The sequence below is a fragment of the Protopterus annectens genome, chromosome 9.part0 (genome assembly GCF_019279795.1).
Source record: "Protopterus annectens isolate FY-2018-M chromosome 9.part0, PAN1.0, whole genome shotgun sequence".
NCBI classification, from domain to species: domain Eukaryota; kingdom Metazoa; phylum Chordata; order Ceratodontiformes; family Protopteridae; genus Protopterus; species Protopterus annectens.
Window position 1 is genome coordinate 1939409177 of NC_056743.1, and position 25564 is coordinate 1939434740.

The 25564-nt window shown below is 41.1% G+C and overlaps 1 protein-coding gene across 1 annotated transcript in view; it reads right to left on the reverse strand.

Moving 5' to 3' along the window:
* MAST1 (microtubule associated serine/threonine kinase 1) overlaps positions 1-25564 on the reverse strand; it is a 1222161-nt gene that overhangs the window by 423155 nt on the left and 773442 nt on the right. The window contains exon 14 of the mRNA XM_044084747.1: positions 2038-2170. Within this exon, the coding sequence (XP_043940682.1) occupies positions 2038-2170 (133 nt within the window). The remainder of the gene's footprint in view (positions 1-2037; positions 2171-25564) is intronic.

The window sequence follows — 25564 nt, forward strand, 5'->3', positions numbered from 1 at the left end:
CTGGGAATATTAAGAAGGTGCATGAGGTTCTTTACAACAACTGGTCTATACTACAATCAGATCCTGAGATAGCTAAGATAGTTGGTACTAAGCCCAACTTTTGTTATAAAAACAAGAAAAATCTCAAGAGGTTGTTGTGTCAGCCCAATAATTCTAGGGTCAAGGTGTATGGTTTGAGTAAATGTGGGCATTGTTGTGTCTGTGGAGTGTTGAGTGAAGATGGAGTTTTTGTACATCCAAAGACAAAGGACAGATATGAGTTTAAAGTGAAAGCAGAATGTAAAACAAGAAATTTAGTTTATTTAGCGGTCTGTTCAATCTGTCCCTCTTTCAATGTGGGTATGACCACTCGCTCACTGAGAGAGATGGTCAGGGAGCACTTGGCAGCTATTAGAAACAGAGAGCCTTAGAGGAGTGCTTTGGCTAGACACATTATATGTAAAGACTCAACACATCATTTTTTGTTTAAAGTGGTTGAGTGCGATTATCAAGATTTAAGATTGGGGGATATGAAAAGTAGGCTAGAAATTAGTGAATTGAGATGGATAATTAAGTTGCAGGCTGAGAAGGAACCAGGGTTGAATGACAGAACGTCACTCAAATCCTATTTAAGAATATGGCATTAATGATGGCTTTATTATTATTATATATAGTACAAAGATGATGTTTTTAATAAATATGTTATTATATGTATGCATTTTAAATCAAAATTAAGTTGTTGTTATGTATATATTTGTGAGCTAGATGAAGTAAGATATATGTGTGTTGGTTTCTTTAATGTTGGTTGCAGTGATTAAGTATTTAATTGGTTTGTTACTGATTGTTTAATTGGCAGCTAAGGGGTATATAAGTGAGTTAGATTTGATGAATTCTATGGTCTGTTGAAGAATCTGTGATGTGAAAGCACTAACCGTATTAACAGTTTTTATTTTTCCTGCCGTGTTTCTCCATCTTATTCATTTTTTACTGAAATATTTATTTGTTGGTATAAGAGGAGTTAATCCGCAGTTGAATTTTATTGTTCTTTCCTTATCAGGCCAATAAATGAGTACAATGCTCCTTTTGGTATGTACCTTTCCAGGCACCTGCAGCAATTGGAGAGACCACAAAGGTTCCTCATAAGGAAAATTCAAGGTCTTCAGCATCTGTCCTGTGAGGACCAGCTGAAATCACTGCCACTTTATTCTGTTTCATCCAGACTGCTTAGTGGGGATCTCTGCATTACATATAAGGCAATCTTTGACCCTGCTCTATTGGAAATTCTGCATATCCGTAAGTCAAATGGTACATGGGTTACTCGCTCTAATGGCCTTAACCTGGTATGTGACAATAGAACCTGATGGAGGGACAGATTTGTCTCCTAGAGGTTACCATACCTTTGGAACAGACTCCCGCTTCATGTCAAACACAGCACCTCATTTTCCCTCTTCAAATCCAATCTGGACGATTAGATTAGTAACCGTAAGTTCACCCCAGGGGCTCCACCTATGTCCCTCTTGGACGGGGGGTGACAGGTGCTGATCGTGGAAATAAGGGTAAAACTTGGCTTTGCTTGTAAGAGCCCTAGGGCCATTAGCCTAGTAACATCCTATGATCCTATGATATAGGTTTATGTGTGTGTGTGTGTACGTCAGCTTGCATCTTTCTCTGTAGTAGTTGGGAACTGTATGCCTGAGTGCAGTCTGCTACTGCTAGGACCTCTTGTGAGTTACAGCACAGGCCAGCAGGGTGTTCAGTGAAGACTGCTGAAGTGCTTCAGTTATGTGATTAATATTTGTGCATATTCACACTTCACAAGATGTTGCTGGACTACAAATCCCTAAATCACAGAGCACATAAACCCCGCCTACCTGTTACACAGCAAGTTGCTCTGATGAGCCTCTGACTATGAAGCTCAGCCCGAATCTCCCTGCTTAAATCTTCTAAGCAAATACCTCTTTTTGACCATCATTTTATCTATTTCCATTATCTTTGTTTGTTTTCTTCTCATAAAAGCAATCTCAAATCACATAATGAGCATCCAGTAAACATTCTTACCTGCTTATCTAAGAACTCTCTGGCATCCTTTTCAATGTGCCCTTCGTACAAGTTGGTTGTCAGACTCATGAGTCCCATCTTTGACAGGCCGAAGTCTGTGAGCTTGATGTGTCCCATGGAGGTGATCAGCAAGCTGCAGAAAGCACAGACCCTTTAGTGGGCATGCATAACCCTTCTCTTGCAATAAAACAAACTAGTTCAGCTTTCTAACAGTGCTGATAAATGTCACATCTAAAAATACACTTGTTTAAATGGATGCTTGGGGAAAGTCATGCATTTCAATATCAGCTTAGAGTCAAAAGAGTTGCCATTAAAAATGTCTTTTTATTTCCCAGGTGGGTAACATTTTTATTTTGGAAAATGTGTAATAAAAAAGCAAAATGCAGAGGTTTATGATATCGTGCAACTAGATACTCAGAACTGAAGAGATACATAATTTCATAGTCACAATACTCGGTTGATAATTTTTCACTTTCGCTGCTTGGATACTTGCTTTTGAAAATTATTGAGAAATAAAGAAAGTACAGTTGCATAAGTCCTACTTACCTGTAAATGTCTGTCGAACACATTGCCTTACTGGCATTTGTGTAGTAGTGCCCTTTGCCCTTTTACCATCCTCTGGCAGCGTACTAAAACTCAGAGTCCCTCCCACTGTCTGTCTGTTGGTGCGATGGACCAATCATCTGTCAGTTCAGGGACTGACTTACAGATCCACAGACAGGGCCCTTTCAGTTTTCTAGGGTCCAGCAGGAAGAAAAGATGGAAGTGCAAGCTTTGTGAACACCTCCTGTTCCACTGGTAACCCAAACATTAACGTATGTGGCGTGGTGGGTGGGCAATGCCAGTAAGGCAGTGCTCTATGAACATCTAATGTTACAGGTAAGTAGGACTTGTGCAGCTGTACTAAATTCAACAGGCCGGCTGCCTTACTGGCATTTGAGTAGATTCCCAAAGCTTACCCAACCTTGGAGGAAGAAGGATAAAGATACAGATGCTCCGGGAGAATGGTCCTACTGATGCTTGCACTGGATCTAGAAAAAGTATCTAGTTTGAAGTGCTTCATAAAGATATGGACAGAGGATCAAGTTGCTGCCTCTAGATTCCACACCTTTCCAATGCCCCTTTCTGTTGCTTGGATTCTCCTTTCCATGGTGGGTGTAACAAAACACAATACTAGAGGACAACCAATGTGTAATGGTTTGCTTAGAGACAGGCTGACCCTTATTTGCTGTTGTGTAGGAAATAAAAAGCATTTTAGCCTTCCTGAAGGGCTTTGTTCTGTCTAGGTAGCACCTGAGCTGTTGATGCATGTCCAAGGTATGAACTACCTTCTCTCCGTTATTTTTAGGTTCTGTGAAGAACACATGGAGGTTGATAGACTAACTGAGAGTGAAACACTGGCAACTGGTTCAGGCAAATAAAATGGTAGACTCCAAATGAAATGTGTATTTAATGGATAAAATAAAGTGCTTTTCGTCCAGTATATTAACTTGAACTTCTTCAGATAAAAAACAAGTAGAAATTAGAGTTTTAAATATCCCTCCCAGTTCTCCCATGTGATTGTTGAGTAGCAAGCTCTTAAAGGAACATCACTACAGTACCATCCAAGGTCATTCTTCACTATTACATAGGTATAAAAACATTGTAAAAAGTCTCAATTATTTAACCTATGTAAAGTATTATTTAGAAAAATATTTTATAAAGCACATATATTAAAACATTTTAGCACATATTTTAGAACGTTTATCTCCTCAAATTTTTCAATTTTAGCATGCAATGAATTGAGCACGTCATTCAATCCCGGGGTAATATATGCGTTCAATCGGATTTGTCACAGTAATTTTAACTGTTCAAGAATTACTGTTAGGGGTTCACCCCTTGAGTCAGTGTAAACTGTTTGATTACCCGGAGTTTGAAAGTGTGGTTACGGTTTGTGCTTACATGTCTAGCTAATACATTCTCCGTTTTGTTTTTTGAAATGTCGTACATATGTTCGTAAATCCTATTTTAAGCCACTTTGCCACTAATTTAATAACAATAATAACAAACAAAAGATAATTTAGTAACCAAAGTAGCAACCCAAAATACTGATGCAGAAAACATGGCTAGCATTAATTTAAAAACTGGATTTGTCGTAATGTTTAACCCTGAAGCCAACAGTGTCAGAAACATGCTAAACAAAAATGGGAATTTATTATTGGACAAAAGGGAAATAATGGACACTAGCCCCAAAATTATATTCAGGAAAGGGAAGAACTTGAAAAACTTATTCGACGTTAGGAGACCCACCATAATTAAAAATCCCGGAATGTTTAAATGTCTTAGTTGTTCATACTGCAAATACATACAGGAAGGGTGAAGTGTAGAAATTAATGGCAAAGTGTTGAAAAGCAGTAATGGATATAATTGCCAATCCAAAATGGTAGTTTATCTTGCTTTATGCCAACTATGTCCTTCCTTCTGTGTAGGAAAGACAGAAAATAAACTAAAAGATAGGATTTACGAACATACGTGCAACATTTCAAAAAACAAAACAGAGAATGCATTAGCTAGACATATAAGAGCAAACCATACCTCTCAACCATACAAAATTCCTCGATATTTACCAGCTTTGAGGGCAAAACATTGGGGTGCCACGAATTTCCCGAGTGGCCCCTTAATTTCTGAATTTCCAGGTCTTTTTATTTCGTATTTACCACTTTAAATTTTGGCTGACATCACCACGCATCACCAGCCTACAGGGGCGTGAGTGATGACATCAGCTTCAGCTACTGCCTTTTGGACTGAATATAACAGATATAGGTTCATAGGTTCATACTAGGCTATCTGCCCTAGGGCATTTATAAGCCTAGCCAGAATGTGTTTGGCTTTCGCCACCCATTTTAAATTTATTTTGCTATGCCCTTTTTCGAGGTTAGTATACTGTGCCTCTGTCTAACAGTGACACAGAAGTGATACCCGGGGTAAACATACGATCTCCCATCCACTCATCAAGATTCCTCTTGAAGAGAGTCAATGAGGGACTCTGCCTAACCTGGACTGGGATTTTATTCCAGAGTGAAGGGAGCCTCTGGGTTATGAATCTGTCCCTCCAGCATGTCCTATTTATTTCAGTGCTGAGGTTCAAGTCTCTTGAGTGCGTAGCTCGATGGGATTTGGATTTTCTGAGGTGCAGCATGTCCATTAATTCCGGGTTGGACATGGCTTTATACGTCAGGCACAGATCGCCTCTGAACAGGCGGTATGCCACTGAGTAGAGCTGGAGTTTCTTTAACCGGGCAACATATGGCATCTGTTTGAGCCCTTTGATCCTCTTGGTGAGGTACTTTTGGGGTCTTTCCAGTTGCTGCAGGTGTCTGGTAAGGTACATCCCAAAAGGGGCATTGTACTCAATTATGGGCCTGATGAGGGATGAGTAAAGAGGCACGATGACCTCCCCTGATCTAGATGTGAATCCCTTCATGATTAGGTGGGCTATATAAAATGTTTTTCTAACCACTTTGGCCACGTGGTTGTCAAATGAGAGATTGCTATCAACTTGGGTCCCCAGGTCCCTAATTACTTCTTCTGTACTTAATGGATTACCACCTATGTGGTAATTTGTGGGCACTTTGTTTTTGCCAAAGGGGATGACTATACACTTTTTGGCATTTATCTTGAGGCCATGGCTCTGGCACCAGTTGTCTGTTTCTATGAGGCCCTTTTGGAGGATGCTTGTGTCGGCTGGAGAGTCGATTATGGCACCCAGTTTGCAGTCATCTGCGAACTTGGTCAGCTACAGTCCTTCCGTGTTGGCCTGTACCTCTGAGAAATATATACCAAACAAGAGAGGTCCCAGGACTGAGCCTTGTGGGACACCACTTGTAACTGGTTTGGAGTCTGACATGGCTCCAGCAATTCTAACCATGTGGGTTCTGTCCTTGAGCCAGTTTGCAATCCATCTAGTGACATAGGGGTTTATATTTAAGCTGGTGAGCTTATCTATAATGCCCAAGTGGGGTATTGTATCGAAGGTTTTTGCGAGGTCCAGGTAGGCTGTGTGGACCACCTTCCCCTCGTCAATGGCTTTGGTGACTGTTTCAAAGAAATCAACCAGGTTTAAGAGGCAGGATCTGCCCTTAACAAAGCCGAACTGGGTAGGATCCAGTGTTTGTAGGTCCCCAATATCTTTATTTATGAGGTCCATGATGATCCTTTCCATAGCTTTGCAGACCAAGCTAGTCAGGCTTATGGGGCGATAGTTTCCAGGATCCGTTGAGGCACCACCTTTATGGAGAGGGACCACTGTTGCTGTACGCCACTCTTTGGGCACATATCCTGTAGTAAGGCTGAGATTGAACAGTAGTTTTATGTTTGGGTTTAGCTCTTCTTGGAGTTCATGTAGGACGCAGCCCGGGACACCATCTGGTCCCATTGATGCTGTGTTTTTTGCTTTGGAGAGGGCGGCTCTTACCTGAGCATCTGAGATGTCAGGGGGGCAGCACTCTGCTGGGATAGATATTTGCCTTTTTGGTGGGGAATGGGGGGGGAGTTTGCGCTGAACCTGTCAGCTAGGATGTTGGCAATGTCTGTGGGTTTGGTGTATTTTTTGTCATTTTGGACTAATTCTGAGCATATCTGGGAATTACCACCCAGGTTCCTAACATAACTAAAGAAAGCCTTGTGACGTGATATGGCGATATTGTGATATTGGTGATATTGTGATATGGCGGCATAATTTAAATTTTGCAGAGTCCGCTCACCTACATGTATCAGCCTCCAGGTAAGGAAACAACTCTAATAAGTAAGGTGATTCAGAACTGTTGTTGTGTTATCTGTGCTGGCCAAAAACTGTTTAACTGTGTGTGCATTTATCTGCATGCATCGTAAGTCTGGCCAAAGAAATGTGTGTGCATGTAAATGTTCCCATTGATGGCATTAAGGCATTATTTTAGCAATCCGTTGTTCTGGCCGCTCTGTATTTAGTTTATCTGATGGCCGTGTAATGTGTGCATTTAGTTTAAATGCTGTTGGCTTATCTTTCAGTTTAAGTGTGTGCTGGCCATGTGCATTTAGTGCTTAAATTGAGTGTCCGCTCTGTATAGTTTATCTGCTGGCTGTATGCATTTTACTGTTGTTAAGTGTATCGTTCAGTTTGTTCCAGCCACTCTGCTTCTGCTCTGCATTTAGTTTAAATGCTGTTAGTTATGCTCTGCATTTAGTTTAAATGCTGTTAGTTATGCTCTGCATTTAGTTTAGTTAATCTTTAAGTTTGTCTGCCAGCATTTAGTTTAGTGTGTTATCTGGCTTCTGCATTTAGAGTGAGTGTGTCAGCCTTTAAGTGTGTGTGTCCGCTCTGTATAGTTTATCTGACAGCTGTGTGCATTTTAATGTTAAGTCTATCTTTCAGTTTGTTCTGGCCACTCTACCTCCACTTTGTATTTGGTTTAAATGCTGTTTCTTTCAATTTAAATGTGTGCTGGCCAATATCTTTCAGTTTGTTCCAGATACTCGCTCTGCATTTAGGTTTAAATTATTTTAGTTTTGGCCGCTGCATTTGCTGTTATTAGTTGCGCTCTGCATTTAGAGTGAGTGTGTCAGCTGCTCTGCACTTAGTTTAAATTAAATGCTGTTTCTTTCAATTTAAGTGTATTCTGGCCAATATATCTTTCAGTTTGTTCCATCCACTCGCTCTGCATTTAGGTTTAAATGATTTCCGTTTTGGCCGCTGCATTTGCTGTTCTAGTTACGCTCTGAATTTAGAATGAGTGTGTCAGCCGCTCTGCCTTTACTTTATATTTTAAATATGTTATCTGCATTTAGAGTGAGTTAGTGAAAGAAGACCAGCCACTAAAAATAATGAAGAATTTCTTGTGTGGAGGCAGAGAAAGAAGCCCATAGCAATGAGCCCAGTAAAAGGAAACTGAGCAGAATCAAAGGTCTCCCTATGTAATGTCAAAGCAGAGGGCGAGACAGAAATAGCACTCTCAGCAGCAGGTACTTAGAGGCAAAAGCTGTTGTGACAAAAGTAAAGGAACTGCTAAAACCAAAAGCAGAAGAAGAACGTCATTGACACGAATCTCCTTTTGTAATCAGTTGGTGCTATTTACAGTTGGTTACATCTGTTTTAGATACTTGAGAAAGCACATTGTAGTGCACAAAGGCTTATGAATGTGAATGTTTCTTTTATAAAGTCTATAAGTAGTGGTTCTAGGCACAGCATTTTGTGGTTGATTGAGGTATTGTCGATTGTTGTCTGGAGCTACCAAACAGCTGCTGGAGTTTTATTGACTTTCCTTTTGCAGAGGAAGGATTAGAAGAATAAATACCTATATGCATGTTGGTAGGTAAAGAGGCTGCATCTGGTACTACCCATTTAGGTTGCTGCTGAAAGTGTTTTCTTGTCTTGGCAGATTTGCAGATAAACAATGAGAATTTTAAGACAGCACAGTGGGAGGAGAAGACACGGTGAAGCATGGCCAGAGAAAATATAGCCAGAATATAAGGATAAACAGAGGAGCAGATTGGAGTTATCCAATACCCATAGTTTGAGGTGAAGATGAAGAATCACTTGTTATACAGGGTCAATTATAACAAAGATGTGCTGCATCAATTCATAGTTCCAAAACCTCTTATTACACTTATGAATGATGAAACTGGCACAGCCATATTATGGAGGGAGAGTTGGGTATGAGCAAAACCAAAGCAAGACTTTTAGTGAGTTTTTTTATTGGCATGGTATAATAAAAGGTGTTGAGAACTTTTATGCAGCTTGCCCAGAATGTCAAAAGTTAGTACCACATCCAGGGTTCAGAACTCTACTGGGATCTATGCCTGTTATTGAAATCCCATTCAGGTGGACAGCCATGGATTTTCTAGATTTGTTGGCAAAATCTAGAAAGGATTATCAAAATATATGTAGGCCATATTTTGATTGTCTGTTCTTCAGTGTGTTTGAAAGTTGGCATCCCACAGCCCCACTGGAGTGGATGGGGTTACATAATTATGTATGCAAGTTTTATGTTAATCAGCGTACAGATTTGTACCTATTTTTCGTGGGCCTTTGTCCAGATTTTTGATGTTTTCAGGTTGAGAGGTATGGTGCAAACCCTAACCACACTTTCAAATTCCGGGTAATATAACACGTTTACACTGACTAAAGGGGTGGACCCCTAACAGTAATTCTTGAACAGTTAGAATTACTGTGGCAAATCCACTTGAATGCATATATTACTCTGGGATTGAATGACATGTGCTCAATTCATCGCATGCTAAAATTGAAAAATTTGAGGAGTTAAATGTTCTAAAACATGCCCTAAAATGTTTTAATATATATGTTTTATAAAATGTTTTTCTAAATAATATTTTACATAGGTTAAATAACTGAGACTTTTTACAATGTTTTTATACCTATGTAACAGTGAAGAATGACCTTGGATGATATTGTAGTGATGTTCCTTTAAGAGCTTGCTACTCAACAATCACATGGGAGAACTGGCAGGAGTATTTAAAACTCTAATTTGTACTTATTTTTTATCTCAAGAAGTTCAAGTTAATATAGTGGACTAAAAGGGCTTTATTTTATCCATTAAATACACTTATTCCATTTGGAGTCCACAGTTTTATTTGGGTCTATATTAGATGAACGAATGTTCATTGTAGCGAATGCTCACATGAGTGAATATCCAGGTACTCAAAACTGCAATTGTGGGGGGGCTGCGCCCCCCACCCCCCCAAATATATATTCCAACTCCGAGATCGCACTACATTGAGGAAAGGGCAAATATTCTCATCTTCGCTGTACCGCGATCTCACAATTGCGGTTTCGAGTTCTGCAATATTCGCTCATGTGAGGGTTCGCTAAGATGAACTTTCGTTCATCTAATATAGACCCGTTTTATTTGCCTGAACCAGTTGCCTGTGTTTCATTTTTGGTTTTTCGTTTTTGAGTTTTATTAGTTTGTTTAGACTAACTGAGAGTGAATACTGAGACTACTTTTGACTTGAAAGAGAAGTTAATGCATAACACAAGCCTATCCTGTGGACAATCAGGTATGCTTGTCCCATCATGAGAGCTTGCAGCTCAGAGATTAACAATGCAGATGTCAGACCAATAAGTAAAACAGTTTTCCATGTTAAAAGCTTCAGATTACCTGAGTAGCAGGTTTGAAAGGTGGTATGGTCAGTTGTTCCAGAACATAGTTGAGATCCCACAAAGGAGGAATTTGCTTGCAAGTGGGTCTCGTAAGCAATATTATTTTCATGAACTGTGTTGCCAAGAGAAGAAAGAAAGGGATCCACTCGAAAATAAGCAGTCATGGCCGCTAAACACACCTTAATGGATGCATACGATAAGTCAGAGTGGTGGTAACCTCAAGGGACACTGCAGTTGTGTAAAATCTTACCATAACAGCAGATGTCCTTCTCTTCACTGTTTCAGTATTCTTCATAGAAGGGATGTCCCACCCAGTGCAGCCTGATGCTTGGCCAGTATGAAAAAGCCTACCCCCCCAAAAAAAAAAAAAACAATACCTTGTATGTGCCTTAAGTCACATTTATGCTCTCCACACAGAATGTAGGGCATAAAAGGGATGTACGGATTCAATTACCTAGAACTGAATTGCCCCAGAAGAGAACAATTATCATAGGGCAAAGGAGTCCATGCACATCCAGAAGGAAAAAATGCAGAACAAACGAGAGATAGTTGTAGGGAGGGAGCAAATACTGCAACAGTGAAGAGAAGGACATTTACTGTTCAGGTAAGATTTTACACAAGTGCACTATGTCCTTCTGTATCACAACCCCAAAACTCTACCTGACTCTATAAGTGACCACTTTCCCACCTGCATTCAAAGATGCTCCCATCAACATATTAGACCACACAAACTCAGAGTGCCGCGGTCTTTCTAACTTCAACCCTGACGTGTTCAACAACAGACTTGCCTCTATAAACTGATCCTTCCTTTTCCACTTTCTTCTTGATGACACTGTATATAAATTTCCAGATATTCTTAACTCTCTTGATCCCCTTAGGAAAATCTATCTTTGCACCTTGGCTTTCTCAAACCACTCGCTCCTTAATGCACAAGAGGGACAATGTTTGGAAAAGCTGGCAAAGAACTAACTCGTATACTCACCTCCAAACCTATAAAAAACTCCATAATCTCACTAAAACTTTTATTTATCTATTTCACATTTGTTAACTGGGTTAGTCCAACTGAGTTTGCAAACAAACCCATTTTCAGTGGAGACTCGAGGGGAAAATCCAGAGCAAACATAAGTAAAAATAAAGTGACAATATAAAAATATTAAATAACAATCACAATACAAAATAATTGTAAAAAAGAAAAGGTTGTTAACTATTTGCATTGCATTGATAGTAAGCAACCCATCTGCAGTGGAGACCCAAGGGGAAAGACCCCCAGGAAACATAAGCAAAGATAAACATACAGGACAAAAACTATTAAAAACAACAATGCAAATACGAAATTAATTATACAGAGAAAAAAGAAAAAATATTATGAACATTAAGGATTGCACTGATAGTAGTGGTCTAACATTTACTACACATGAGAGTAAAAACAAAAAGATAATCATTGTTCAAAAGAAGGACAATGTACATACATTGAGAGGAAGTGTGTGGGGGGAGATAGTGTGGAGAATGGAAATAATAAAATAACATGCAAATAATGATAAAAAAAACTTCTACCTAAAGCCTCAAACTAATCATCACAGCAATCCTAACATTTTCTGGAACACCATTAATAAGATTCTCGATCCTGCAGCCCCAGTATACCTAACCCTTGCCCAAAAAACTCTCCTACCAAAACAGCCACTATTCTTAACTCTTTCTTCATTGATTCCATCAGCGAACTAACCCAGAATACTCACACCTCCAGCCTCTCTATTCCACCCACCCTCTGGCCATAAAAACACCTTCTCACTCAAACCTGTTCCCACTGCTTACATACAATCTCTATTTAATAAATTAAAGCTCTGGTCTCCCTCTGCTGATAATCTACCAACCCTCTTTCTAAAGCTTGCCTCTAGCTAAGTTACTTTCCCTGTTTTCCATCCTGATCAACCGATCTCTTCAAGAATCTGTCATTCCCACTATCTGGAAACAATTCTGCACTATACCAATACAAAGGGAGGGCACTCCACAGACCTCTCCAACTACAGAACCATAGCCATCCTGTCCCCCCTCTCTAAATTACTTGAAAAATGTATACATAAGCAGCTCCTTAACTACCTTCTTCAGGAAAATCTGCTCAGTCCTACCCAACATGGCTTCCACCCTAACCATAGCATGACTACCACTCTAATTTCCTTCACACAAACTATGTCACTAGCTAGAGACTACAATAAACTTGTTTCCTGTCTATTTTAGACCTCTCCATAGCCTTTGACACTCTCTCACCCCAAACTCTTTACCATATTGTGCGATCTTAGTCTCGCTTATTCCACCCTTAAATGGTTCTCAAGCTACCTCCTTAACAGACAGCAGTCTGTCAGATGACTGTCCTCCATTTCCCCCGGTCAATACAGGAGTACCTCAAGGCTGCATTCTCAGACCATGTCTATTTAACATCTTCACTAACTGTCTGCACACTTCCTGCTCTCACTCCCCTCTCATACAATATACAGATGATTCAATTATCACCTCCAACTCTGACAATCACTCACAGCTCCACACTCTAACCCAAACCTCTTTCAAATCCGTCAAAACTTAGTTAACTGACAATCAACTCATACTCAGTCCCAAGAAAACCAAACTTTTCTTGTTCCTCCCAAAATCTCTTTCTCATCATAAATCTTCATTTACCATCACATCGCTTGACAACACTGTTATTAATGTTGAAGCACACACCAAACTCCTGGGAGCTATCATTTTACATTCCATCTGCATGCCGATAATTGCACAAAAAAGATTCACCAAAAACTGAGCTTGGTCTATGGAAACAAAAAATTCCTCAAGAAGGACTCTAGACTCTCCCTTGCCTATGCCTAACTTCTTCCCCTCCTACTATATGCCTCTCCAATCTTAACTAACCTATAATCCTCTCTAAAGTCTAAGCTAGAACTCATAACAAAGTCGCTAGATTCACTACAAATAACCTTACAACTTCCACCACTGCCTCTCTGTCTCTAAGCCGGCTTCAATCCCCTCACAAGCTCTTACTTCCTCAACTGCTCCTGATTCACTCCATCCTCTACAAACCTACTTCCTGCCCCACCATCTCATCCCTCATCTCCTTATATACTCCTACACGCTTTCTCTGGAGCTCTGACCAGTTCCTCTTGGAAATCTATAAGTTCAAAAAGAGCAACTGCCCAACATCCATACCCTAGCCTGGAAAAAACTCCCTCTGTGCATCGGAACTATTTCCAATACTCATATCTTCAAAAAAGTTTTAAAAGAAACTCTACTAAACTCATGGATCTGCTCCTGCCAAAGTCCAACCTACCTCTCGTACTGTCCATCCATCCTGTACCCCCCGGTACACTTACCATATCACGGTTTACTATTCAGCGGACCTTTCCATGCTGCCTGTACACTGCTCTCATTTTCTCTACTTGGCTCTATTTTTGTATTTCATAATTTTTACTCCTGAAATTCCCGACCTGTTCTACGATTTTTGGAAATCTATATGTCACTATGGTAACCATCATTGATTTCTTGTGTCGTTTACTTCACTGCCTGATGATTTATTAATGTACGTATCATATTTGAGATATTATTGGTATCTACAGTTACCTCCGTACTAGAGTATTCGCTTGTATTTGAAACTTTACTGTGCTTTTTGTTATACACTGCCTTGCTAAATGTTCAGTGTGGAGGTTTTTGGTTTACTATCAAAGTTTAGACTGCCACTTACGTGAAGCTGGGAAGGTCGAAAGGCTGTTTTCAAGTTTTTATAATGCCAATCTGGAAAATGTTCGACTCTACATTAGTGAATGGTAGTGTGCTATCAGTAATGTGGATTTGACATTCTGATAATGTATCTCACTACAGTGGGGATTGGGAAATGTACCCTTTTCTCACAGTAGTGCAATCTTGGAGTTGGAATATATAATATGCAGGGGGAGTGGGGGATGCAGGGGAGCTTGACCCCTGCAAAAACGTTATTGGTAACATGGACTTTCTACATAGGAACTTCCTGTGTTCAAATGTCGATTCCATGTTACCAGTTCCAAAATTTTGGTAATTCATTATCAATTTTGGCAAACCGGTTCAATCAAAAGGTGGAAAATTATTTTGATTTTCCACATTTTGATAGTAAACCAAGCTTTTCTCCCCAGGCCTCCGCTGAAAATGGGCTCATGCTAAGTCGGACATACCAGATTACAAATGTCAAAATAAATAACATTTTGCAGAATTCTTCACAGAAGGGATAGTAAAAAAGCTCAAGAAACATAATGGGAGGTGGAAGGCTGAGAAGAGCCCTCAACAAACCCACATAAAATGGTTTCAGGAAAACCTATTCTGACTCTAGAAACCACATCCAACTTTTAATGCTTAGTAAAGATATGCACTGAAGACCAAGTAGCAGCTTCAGGATTGAATTGGTGTCCAACCCCTTGAAGAAGACACCAGAAGAGGCAACAGTCCCTAGTGGAATGAGCTCTAATAGAAGCAGAGATTTGCCATAAAAAGAATAACAACAGGAAGTGGCCTTAGATATCCAGGAGGAGATGGTCTGCTTAGAAACAGCAAAACTCAAAGACCTGGGATGAAAGTAAACAAAAAGCTGATCAGACCTATGAATAGTCCTAGTTTTACCCAAATAGTACCTGAGCTGTCTGTGCAAATCCAAGGTCTGCAGGACCATCTCAGTAGCAGACTGAGAAGGGAAAAAAGGAAGGGAGTTGTACCGACTGATTCAAGGACAACTCATTTACTACCTTGGATATAAAAGAAGGATTAGCATGAAGGGACACCCTGTCCCTGTGAAAAACCAAAAAAGGAGGAATGGTCACAAGGGTCTGCAGCTCGGAAACCCTCCGAGCAGAAGTAAGAGCTAGCAACAAAACAGTTTTCCAGGTACAATATTGCAAAGAAGCGTAATTGCAGGCTCAAAAGGAACCTGAGTCAATTTTTCCAAAACAAAATTAAGGTCCTAAGGAGGAGGAATAGGTTTTCTTGGAGGCCTAATATGCAGGATGCCTTTAAAAAAATTGTTTGACCTGAAAATGAGAAGTCAAAGGAGGGTTTAATGGCAGACAAGCATAAATGGCTGACAAATGGCCCTTCATAGAAGAATAGGCCAAGACTGAAGGAGCAACTCTCACAAATAAGAGAGGACCAGAGGGACCCTGATTGAAAAAGGGTCCCGGTAATGAGCATAGCACCAGACTGGAAATCTTTTCCATATGGACATATACGATTTTCTGGTTGAGGGTTTCCTTGCCTCCTGTAAAACTCTGAGCACATCCTCAAAAAAGAGGTGCCTGAAAGGGATCAAAACCCTATCACCCACAATATCAGCTGTAGAGTGGACAAGTAGGGATGGATGAGAGACCCCTTGTCCTGTGAGAGGAGATCCAGCCGGTGAGGTAACTTGTGATGATTGCCCCTGGTCAGATGCATTAAGCGAGGGAACCACTGCTGTCCCAGCTAAAAGGCAGTCACTGGGAAGATTTCTGGGGAGTCCAGCTGAATTTTCTACAGAACTCTTAGAAGTAGATGAAGGGGAGGGGAAGCAAAAATGAACATCCCCCTCCAAGGACAGGAAAGGACGTCTGTCTTCCATGACAGATGGCATGTCACTCTGGAAAAGAAGAGAGGAAGCTGCCTGTTCAGATGAGAGGCAAAAAGATATACCTGAGGGATACTTCACCTATGGACAATGTCCAGAAATACATCTCGGTGAATCTTCCATTTGTGAGACTGTGTTTTGGATCTGCTCAGACAGTTTGCCACTAGACTGTACTCTGAAGGAATATATACTGCCTGAAGAGTTAACTGATAACTCAGATCCACTTCCCAAGCCTGAAACACCTTCCTGCAGAGGAGGTAAGATTTTGTGCCCCCCTGCTTGCTGACATACCAGATCATTTTAGTGTTGTCTGTGTACACCTTCAAGGATTCTGGAGAGAACATGGAGTGAAAAGCCTGAAGGGCCAGAATCAGAGCTCTCATCTCTGATGTTGATATGGTCTGACTTCTGATGGGGAGGCCAAAGACCCTGAACTTTCATGTAACCAAAAGAAGCCCCCCACCTCATGTCTGAGGCATCAGTGAACAGCTCTTGAGAAGGGACTGGAGGCTGAAAGGACCAGCCTGGGTTGTGAGTGAACTGTTGAATCCACCACTCGAATCCCTTCCTGAGATGGGGGAGGAGAGGTACGCTGAGATCCAGAGGGTGACAATGCCGCAGCCAAACTGACCTGAGGTACCACTGAAGCTTCCATATGTACAGTCTGGCAAGAGGAAGCACTGGCATAGAAAAGGCCACCAATCCCAGAGCCCGAAGAAACTCCCTGGTTGGCATGGCAGTCAGAGGAAGAAGAGACTGAAAGAAGGCTGTCAACAGCAATACTTTTGGAGGCAGAAGAGAGGCCAACATTGGCACTGTCTGAATCCTGCATCCCAAATACACATGATCCTGAGAGGGAGTCATGACAGACTTTTAGAAGTTGACAGTAAACCCCAGACTTTGAAGAAGAGACATGGTGAACTGCAGATCCTGTAACAATACTGGGAAAAGGCACCTGAAGCAACAGGCCATCTAGTTAGGGAAAAATCTGAATACCTTGGAACCTGCAGACGGCAATCACAGGGGCTAGGCATTTTGTAAATACACTTGGGATAGTAGAGAGGCTGAAGGACAAAGCAGAGAACTGAAAATGAGAGAAATACACAGAGAAACGTAAAAACTTCCTGAAGAGAGGGTGAATATGGACATGAAGGTAAGCAGAGGTTCATAGGTGTTTACTAGGCTAGCGACCACAAGGGCTTTTTCTAAGCCTAGCCATGCATCCCAAATCTCTGACAAATTCTGATACCCTTGATAAGTGTAAGCATGGGCCTGGAAAATGAATCAGTTACAGTTTACCTGTGTCCATTAGAGACACAGGTGCCAAACCAGGGATGAATTTCTGGTTTTCCATCCAGTTGTCCAAGTTGCACTTGAATTGGGTTAGAGAGGAACTCTGCTTCACATGGATGGGGAGCCTGTTCCAGAGACAGGGTAATCTCTGGGATACATACTATCTCTCCAGCAGGTCCTATTTATATCACAGGCAAGGTTTACATCTTTAGAATGGGTAATTCTGGTGCTGTTTGTTTTGTGGATATGCAGAAGGTCCATCAGAGTGGGGTCTGACAATGTCCTATATGCCAGGCATAGATCTCCCCTCAAAAGCCTGTAGGAGACAGAATACAGAGATAGGGCCTTGAGGCAGTCTTCACAGGACATTTTACTTACGCCCTGTATTCTTTTAGTGAGGGATCTCTGTGGATGTTGCAGTTGCTGGATATGCCTGGCTAGGTACATATCAGAAAGGGCATTGTACTTAATGATAGGGCTGATGAATGCCAAATACAGTGGAACAATGACTTCCTTGAATTTAGATGCCATATCTTTGTTTATAAGTTGTACAACACAGAATGATTCCTCACTATTGTAGACACATGATGGTCAAAGGCTTGATTACTATGTGTGTCCCTAAGTCCCTGTCAACTGGGTCATCTCTAAGCAGTGTGTTGTCAATATGATAGTTACCAGGGATGGATGACTTCCCAAAAGATGCTATTATGCATTTTTTGGCATTTAGTTTTAGTCCATGGCTCTGACACCAGTTGTTTGTCTATGTCAGCCCCTCCTTGAGAACATTTCTGTTAGTTTGAAAGTCAGTGACAGCTTCTAATTTGCAATCATCTGTAAATTTAGTCAGCCAGAGACCACTGACATTGGCCTTGACTTCTCAGACGTAAATGCCAAAAAGGAGTGATCCAAGGACGGATCCCTGAGGGACACCACTTATAACTGGCCTCTTTGTAGAGGTGGACTCCCCAATTCTAACTTCTTGTGTCCCATCTGTGAGCCAGTTGGCTATCCACCGGGTGACATATGGGTTTGTACCTAACCTCCTGAGTGTGTCGACAATGCCCGAGTGGGGTATTGTGTCAAATGTCTTGGCCAGGTCCAGATAGGCAGAGTGAACAATTTGGCCCTCAGCCACTGCTTTGGTGACCTTCTCAATGAAGTTCACCAGGTTTAGAAACATGATCTGCCCTTTACAAAACCAAACTGGGTCGGGTCCAGTGTCTGGAGGTTTACTATATCTCAGTCAATTATCTCCATGCTAATTCTTTCCATGACTTTACATATAAGACTAATGAGGCTTATGGGTCTGTAGTTTCCAGGGTCTGTAGATGGCCCACCTTTGTGCAGAGGGATGACTGTTGCCTTTCTCCATTCATGAGGCATGAAGCCTGTTTGGAGGTTGCAGTTAAATAGTAATTCCAGAGGCCCTGATAGGGCATGTTTCATGCAATTTAGAAGGCATCCTGGGATATTGTCTGGGCCCATTGATGCAGTGTTCCTGGTCTTAGAGAAAGCATTAAGGTCCTGTTCCCTAGTGATAGTAGGGGGAGTTATATTTGATGATATTTCCTGAGGGAAGGTCGAGGGGGAGACAGGAGTAAAGTGGGAGCTGAATTTATCAGCCAGGAGGTTTGCTATATCTTCTGGCTCAGTATAGGTGGCTCCATTTACAATGAGCTTTGCACACAATTGTGTATTGCCTTTGAGGTTGTGGACATAGCAAAATAATGCTTTGTGGTTGTCCTTGGCCTGGGAGGCCATATTTACCTTAGATTTGGCTTTGGTAGACTTTATTTGTCCTCTGAGTTGCTTGTTTAGTTTGATGAGAGTGATTTTATCCTGCTGGGTGCTGCACCTCCTAATATTTGCCATGATTTTCTTCCTCCTGTTATACAGCCGATTGATTTTGTGATTCCACCAGGGTGGCTTGTTTTTTGAGTTAGTTCTGTACTTCTTCCTGGTGGGTACAGCTGCCTCTATACAGCTATTTACATGCTTGTACAGGGTTTGTGTGAACAGTTCTGCATAGGCAGTAGTGTTCTCAGGGTTTATGGGGGCTTGAAACTCTGCCATGTTATCACTTAATAGCAGGAGGTTAACCTTAGAATAGTTCCTGAATATAACAGGTTTAGATGGGGGTCCAGGTTTCATTTTTACTTCGAAGGAGACCATTTTGTTGCCTGACCTTACCAAGGAAGGCATTACAGTAGGGGGTTTGCAGCAGTCTCCCATATTAGTGAGGACTAGATCCAGTATGGTTGCACCCCTGGTTGGTGTACTGACTATCTGGTCCAGGGAGTTTGCGTTTACAAAATCCAGGAATCTCTGTGCATGTATTTTTGGTGTCGTACAGGATTCCCAGTTAATAGTGGGGTAATTAAAGTCACCCATGATAATGGTATCGGGTTGGATGGTTAGTGTTTCTAATAAGTTTAAATACATGGTATGGGTTTCCTGGGTCATAGAGGGGGACCTATAGCTTGCAGGGAAGTGGTATTAGATTTTACCTATGGTGATTTGAACATGGACCAGCTCAAGTGCATTGTCCTGTTTGACCAGCCTTAAAATATATTTATTTTTGATGTAAATAGACACCTCCACCTTTAGTCCCTGCCTGTGAAGTAGCTGGCCTAAATGTGTGGAAGGCATTATAACCTCGCACTGCTGCTGTGCTCTCCATAGCTTTAAACCATGTCTCAGTGACCACATGGTTGTCAACATTCCCTTGGGTAAAGAGAGATTCTAGGGAGTGGTGGTTTTCAGATCTTTCAGATCCAAGGGCACCAGAAAAGCATGGGGGTAATAAAAGAAGAAACACAGTATGAAGAGTAAGCATCTGAAAAGAAAGGACCTTGAGAAAGGTGTTGAGCCAAGAGAGATCCAAAATAGGTCTCCAAGTGCCCTCCTTTTGAGAAACCAGGAGCATCCTGGAATAAAACCCCCTTCCCACTTGGGAATGGGTGACAAGTTGAATGGTTCCTTGTTACAAAAGGAACCCTAAACCCTCTGGGAAATGAGGAAGGTGCTCTATAGCAGTTTGAGGAATTCCTGAAAAAGGTGTGAGAGATTTCCATACCATGAAGTAACCCTGATGGATGATAAAAATAAACCAAAAGTCAGAAGTGATGAGATGCCAATTTGGAAGACAAAGGGAGAGCTGAAGGGACAAAGGAACCTGGTCTAAAGGAAGTGAGGGGGTAAACTGTGAAAAAGAAACAGGCTTATCAGATAAAGGAGGCTTCTGGGCCACAAAAATCTGAGAAGCCTTATCAGAAGGGGCCTGCCTCCCACCCTTCCTGCTGTTAGATGTTAGGCTGGGTTGCCTGTGAACAAAAGCAGACCTAGAAGGATAATTCCTCTGGAACTTGGGGACAGGAGAAGCAAAATATGTTTAAGGTGTTCAAGGCTTTGCCTTTTTCTTGAAATGACTTAAACAAGTCAGCAGCAGCAGTCCCCAAAACATGAGTATTATCCAAAGGAGCATCCAAAAACTTGGACTTAATGTCCTCAGAACGGTACTGGAGATGAAGCCAAGAATAGCACCTACTGACAGACTAAAAAAACACAGCTCTAGAAGAGACATCAGCAGCATCATAGCTACACTTAGTAGAGAGGTGAGCCACTTGAGAAGCAGAACGTAAAACAGATAAGGCAGAGGATTTGCCATCAGAATCAGGGAGGGCAGAGATAACCTGACAAGCCTGAGCAACCAAGGCCAGAGCATACCTGGTCATGCGGGTCTGGTAATTAATAGCCCTAAAGTCCAAAGTAGAAGCAGTGTAAACCTTCTTACAATCCTCTCCATTGCCCTGCTATCCTTATCAGAAGGCAAAACTGTGGAAGAGTGCAAAGGTTTAGACAGTTTGTCTGAAGAGACTGACACCACAGCAGGAGCAGTAGAAGGACATTTAAATAAAAGAAGCATATATAACCTTTCAGGTTTCTTAGGAGCAGGAGGCTGAGAATAAGGTGACTTGGAAGCAACAATTAAAGTGTCTAACAAGGTAGTCAACACAGGAGGGACTGTCGATGGTTTAGGAGTATCCACCTGAAGCAACTCATAATATCTTCTCTGACTATCAGACACTTAAGAAGAATCCCACTTAAAGAATTCCATCATCATAGCAATTGTGTCCCAAAGAACAATTCCTCGAAAGGAGACTCAGGGCTAATAGACTTCTCTTCATCAGAACCATAAGCCAAAGATGAAGGCATCTGTGAAGAATAGAACAAAGTCCGCTTGCCAGACACTGAATCCTCATCTGAGAAATCTGATTCCATAAGCCATTTAGAAGGGGTAGTGGTCCAAGGAGGAGTGGGTACTGAAACCCCTTGAGGATGCTTTAGGGCCATTAAGGCAGAAAACAAGCCCTGATTAAACTCTTGCCATTCCTTTTGAGGATCCATTGGATGGACCACAACATGCTTCAGTTTTTGTGTTTTCTTAGAAGGGACATCAGCCCCCTAACAAATACTGGAGATTCTGACCCTTGGCTAGATTTGATAAGAGAACCTGGAACTTCCACCCTGACCAATATCTACAGAACCCCTCTAGAACTCTCTAAGACAATCAACTGTAGTTCCACCTCAACATCCAGAAGGAGATGCCTACAAAGCCTCAAAGGACACTAGAAAAGATGGATCCATGCCTGCCTTTAACAGGGTTGTGGCAGATGAATCTGACGCACATGCCAAATGACCTACAGAACTACTACCTGCCTCTATAGAAACATCCAGTGAAGGCTGGACAACTAGAGAATATGGCTGAGACTTCTTGGCCATCTTCTTACCTAGCGGGAGTATCTCGGGATTAAAGGATTCTGCCATGGTACCATGGACTAACTGTTTTCGAGATAAATGGCCAGGGAAGACACATGGCTTCTGAGTGTCTTAGGCACAAATGCCTTACAGATACTACAAGAGGTATGGTTGTGGGAAGTGCCCAAACAAGAGACACTGATCATGATGATCCTTAAGGGGACTCTGCCTCCCACACTAACATTTTCCCTTCTTGGGTGACATGAATTCTAGGTAGTAAAATAAAATACAAGACCAAGAAAAGTTAAAAAAAACAACCCCAATAGGGCACTTATCTGGTGTTGGTAAATATGCAGTACAGCAACAAGGCATTCAGACCAACTGGAAAAAATGTCTGTTGAACTCTTAGCAAAAGACATATGTCCCTTTTATACTCCACATTCTGTATGGGGAGCATAAATGTGACGTACAGTGTATACAAGATCTTTTTTTAGACTTTTTCATAATGGCCGAGTGCTGGACTGTTCTGGGCGGGACATCCCTTCTATGAAGAATACTGCAACAGTGATATAGAAGGACATTCTCTGTTCCAGGCTAGGCACCACTTAGAAAACCTCATCCATTTGTAAACATAAGATTTTCTAGTAGCAGGTTTTCTGGCCTTTTTTAACATCTGTTACACATATTCATGAAAGAAGTACCTAAATATAGCCAGGATTGAGTTATCTAATTGCTCCAAACTGGGGTGAATCAGCCACCACTGAGACTGGGTGACCAAATCCAGAGTGTAAGGAAGTCTTTGGTAATTGCCATTGGCCAATACCATTATAAGGGAGAATCAAGACTGCTTGGGCCAATAGGGGGGTCACCACAATGATCTTTGGAATTTCTCTATAACTCTTCAAAAGTATATTGTAAATCAGTGGAAAGTGTGAAAACACATACAAGAACATTGATGTCCAAGGGAATGACATTGATATCCAAGGGAATCTCATTGATGTCCAAGGGAATGAATGACATTGATGTCCAAGGGAATGAATGACATTGATGTCCAAGGGAATGAATGACATTGATGTCCAAGGGAATGAATGACATTGATGTCCAAGGGAATGACATTGATGTCCAAGGGAATGACATTGATGTCTAAGGGAATGACATTGATGTCCAAGGGAATGACATTGATGTCCAAGGGAATGAGAATGTATCTGTCCTCCAAGCATGGCTGCAAGGATGTCTGCAACAGAATTTCTCCAGGTGCCTGTTTTGAAGGGAAGCGAATAGATCTATTTGAGGTGTTTCCCACATCTAGATTAGATCTTGGAAAGTACAGCTGTGTCAGTAATAAGTAAAACTTACCATAACAGTAGATGCTAAAACGATCATTGTTGCAGCAGCCTTAGCTATGTGGGGTTAAATCCTACCAAGGACAAGACAGCAGGTCAGCTTCCAAAGCTTCAAGGCTGAGCCCTGGAAGTTCAATGCTAGGAACAACAAAAAATAGATGTCCACACCTGGTATAAAAACACTTCATAAAACAAGGTGGATGAAGAGAAGGAGCAGCTCCTGCATCAATGATCATTCGAACATCTACTGTTAATGATACATTTTATTTACACAACTATACAATGTTCATCATATTGATCACTGCAGTGCCGACGTAGCCTTAGCTATATGGGCAGATTACCCTAGCTAACTACATTTGGAAAGTGGAGGGAGAAGAGTCCGGAAGCCCCTGGAGATTTTGTCCAAGCAAAGCTTGATTTGGACCTACAGAAGGAATCAAGCTTATAGTGCTTTTAAAAGTATGTAGAGCGGACCAATCACCAGGTTCTAGAATACTTCTAGAATCTGACCCTTTCCAAAAAGCCATAGGCGAAGTGAACGCCCTGGAAGAGTGGGCCTTGACCCTGACTTGAATAGTTTTGTTATGGTAAGTATAACAAAACATAATAGCATTAAACAACCATTTGAAAACAGTCTGTTTTAGGTAAGAGGGCAAGGGCTAAGTGGAATAAGTTGATTTTTCCAATAGAACATGGTGGTTTAGCTTTACCTGATTTGAAGGGCTATTTTAGATCTATACAGTTAAGGCTCATATACATAACACAAGAAGAATGTTATAATTCAAAGTGGAAAGGGATTATGATGAAGTGAGGGGGAAGTTCAATAAATAAAGACTGGGATTTTGGATGCAGATCCTTAAGGAGAATATTAACAACCAAACAGAATGTTATATTTATAAAGTAGCAGATAGTATTCTAAGAACTAAGCCAGTCCGGGAATGGAAAAAGGAGATCCTGCCAACAGAGATGATTGCAAGTAGGGGTACAGAAAATAGGCAGGAAAAGCTGAAATTTACTGGATAAACCTGGCAAAGGAACCAAGATATTGGGAGCAAATAACTCAATCAGGAAAGGTAATAGAGCGGGATGAGGTCAAGGGAAGACATTTGGATTGCATGCTAGGGACTGCCTTCCCTACCAGGGCTTGATCTCAGAGTACAGGCAAAGGGAAAGGGATTGGGGGAGTTTTGTTCAATCTACAACAGAAGCAGCTGTTAAAAAAGTGTAATTAGTAGGGCATTTAAAATATTGCATGATAACTATAAGAATCAATCAGAGGAGGTGCATGGCTCCCAAGTATGCAAATAAATCCAGAAGGTTTAGGATCTTTGCTTGGAAGTGTTTGCAAAGGTAGTTTTATACCCCAAGCAGACTGCAAGGAAAATTTCCTTGTTTAGATAGCAAATGTTGGAGGTGTGATGGGGAAGAAAGAGATAACTGGGAGGATATGTTTTGGGAGTGTAATGAGTTGGCAGATTTTAAAAATTCCCTACAGGGTACTCTGTCAGGAATATTGGGGGAGCAAATGGCTCTAACTAAGGAAATGATTCTTTTGAGTTGTGATACAGGATCTGAGTTGCCTAGACATAGTAAGGCCGTATTAACTGTAATTCTGTTGGCTTCCAAAATAGCAATTACTGGGAAATGGAAATCAGAGCCTACATCCACTGTATTTGACCTATTGAATATTATAAAAGATAAAAACTACAAGATGGATCTTTAATAAAGTGAAGGAGCAAACTGCATATACATGAATAATAATTTTCAGGAGGAGGAGTGAGGTTTAAGATGAGGCAGGAATTCAGCATTTTTTTGTAAATGCTGGACTGATGATTGTAGCAAAGAAAATATATGTGATGTATATTGTATTTAAATGGAAAATGTTCAAATGGTTTGTTTCCTTTTCTGTTAATGTATGTTTGCCTATATCTTGAGTAATAATTTAATAAAGGTGTTTAAAAATAGAAAATGTTCTATTTTGACACAGGTTATCCCTTCCTCTTACCTTCACAAGAAGTGAACGATCGATTCAAAGACCTGAAAGATTTAGTACTGTCAAGCTAATCTGAGTTGTCTGTGGACATCCAAGGGGTTAAGTAACCTTTCTCCCTCATTTTAGGTTCAGGAAAGAAAGTGGGGAGAAGGATAGTTTGGCATAAAGTAAATTGGATACCAATTTAGGCATAAAGGAAAGATTCGTTCTCAAAGAAACTTTGTATGTAAAATGAGAGACGGTTGACTCAGCATAAGAGCTTTCCACTCAGATACCCTTCTTGCAGAGGTCAGAGCAATCAGTAAAACTATTTTCCGTGTTAAGAACCTCAAGTCAGCCAGAATAGCTGGTTCAAATGGAATAAGTTTTAGCTTCACTTATGCAAAACTAAGATCACAAAG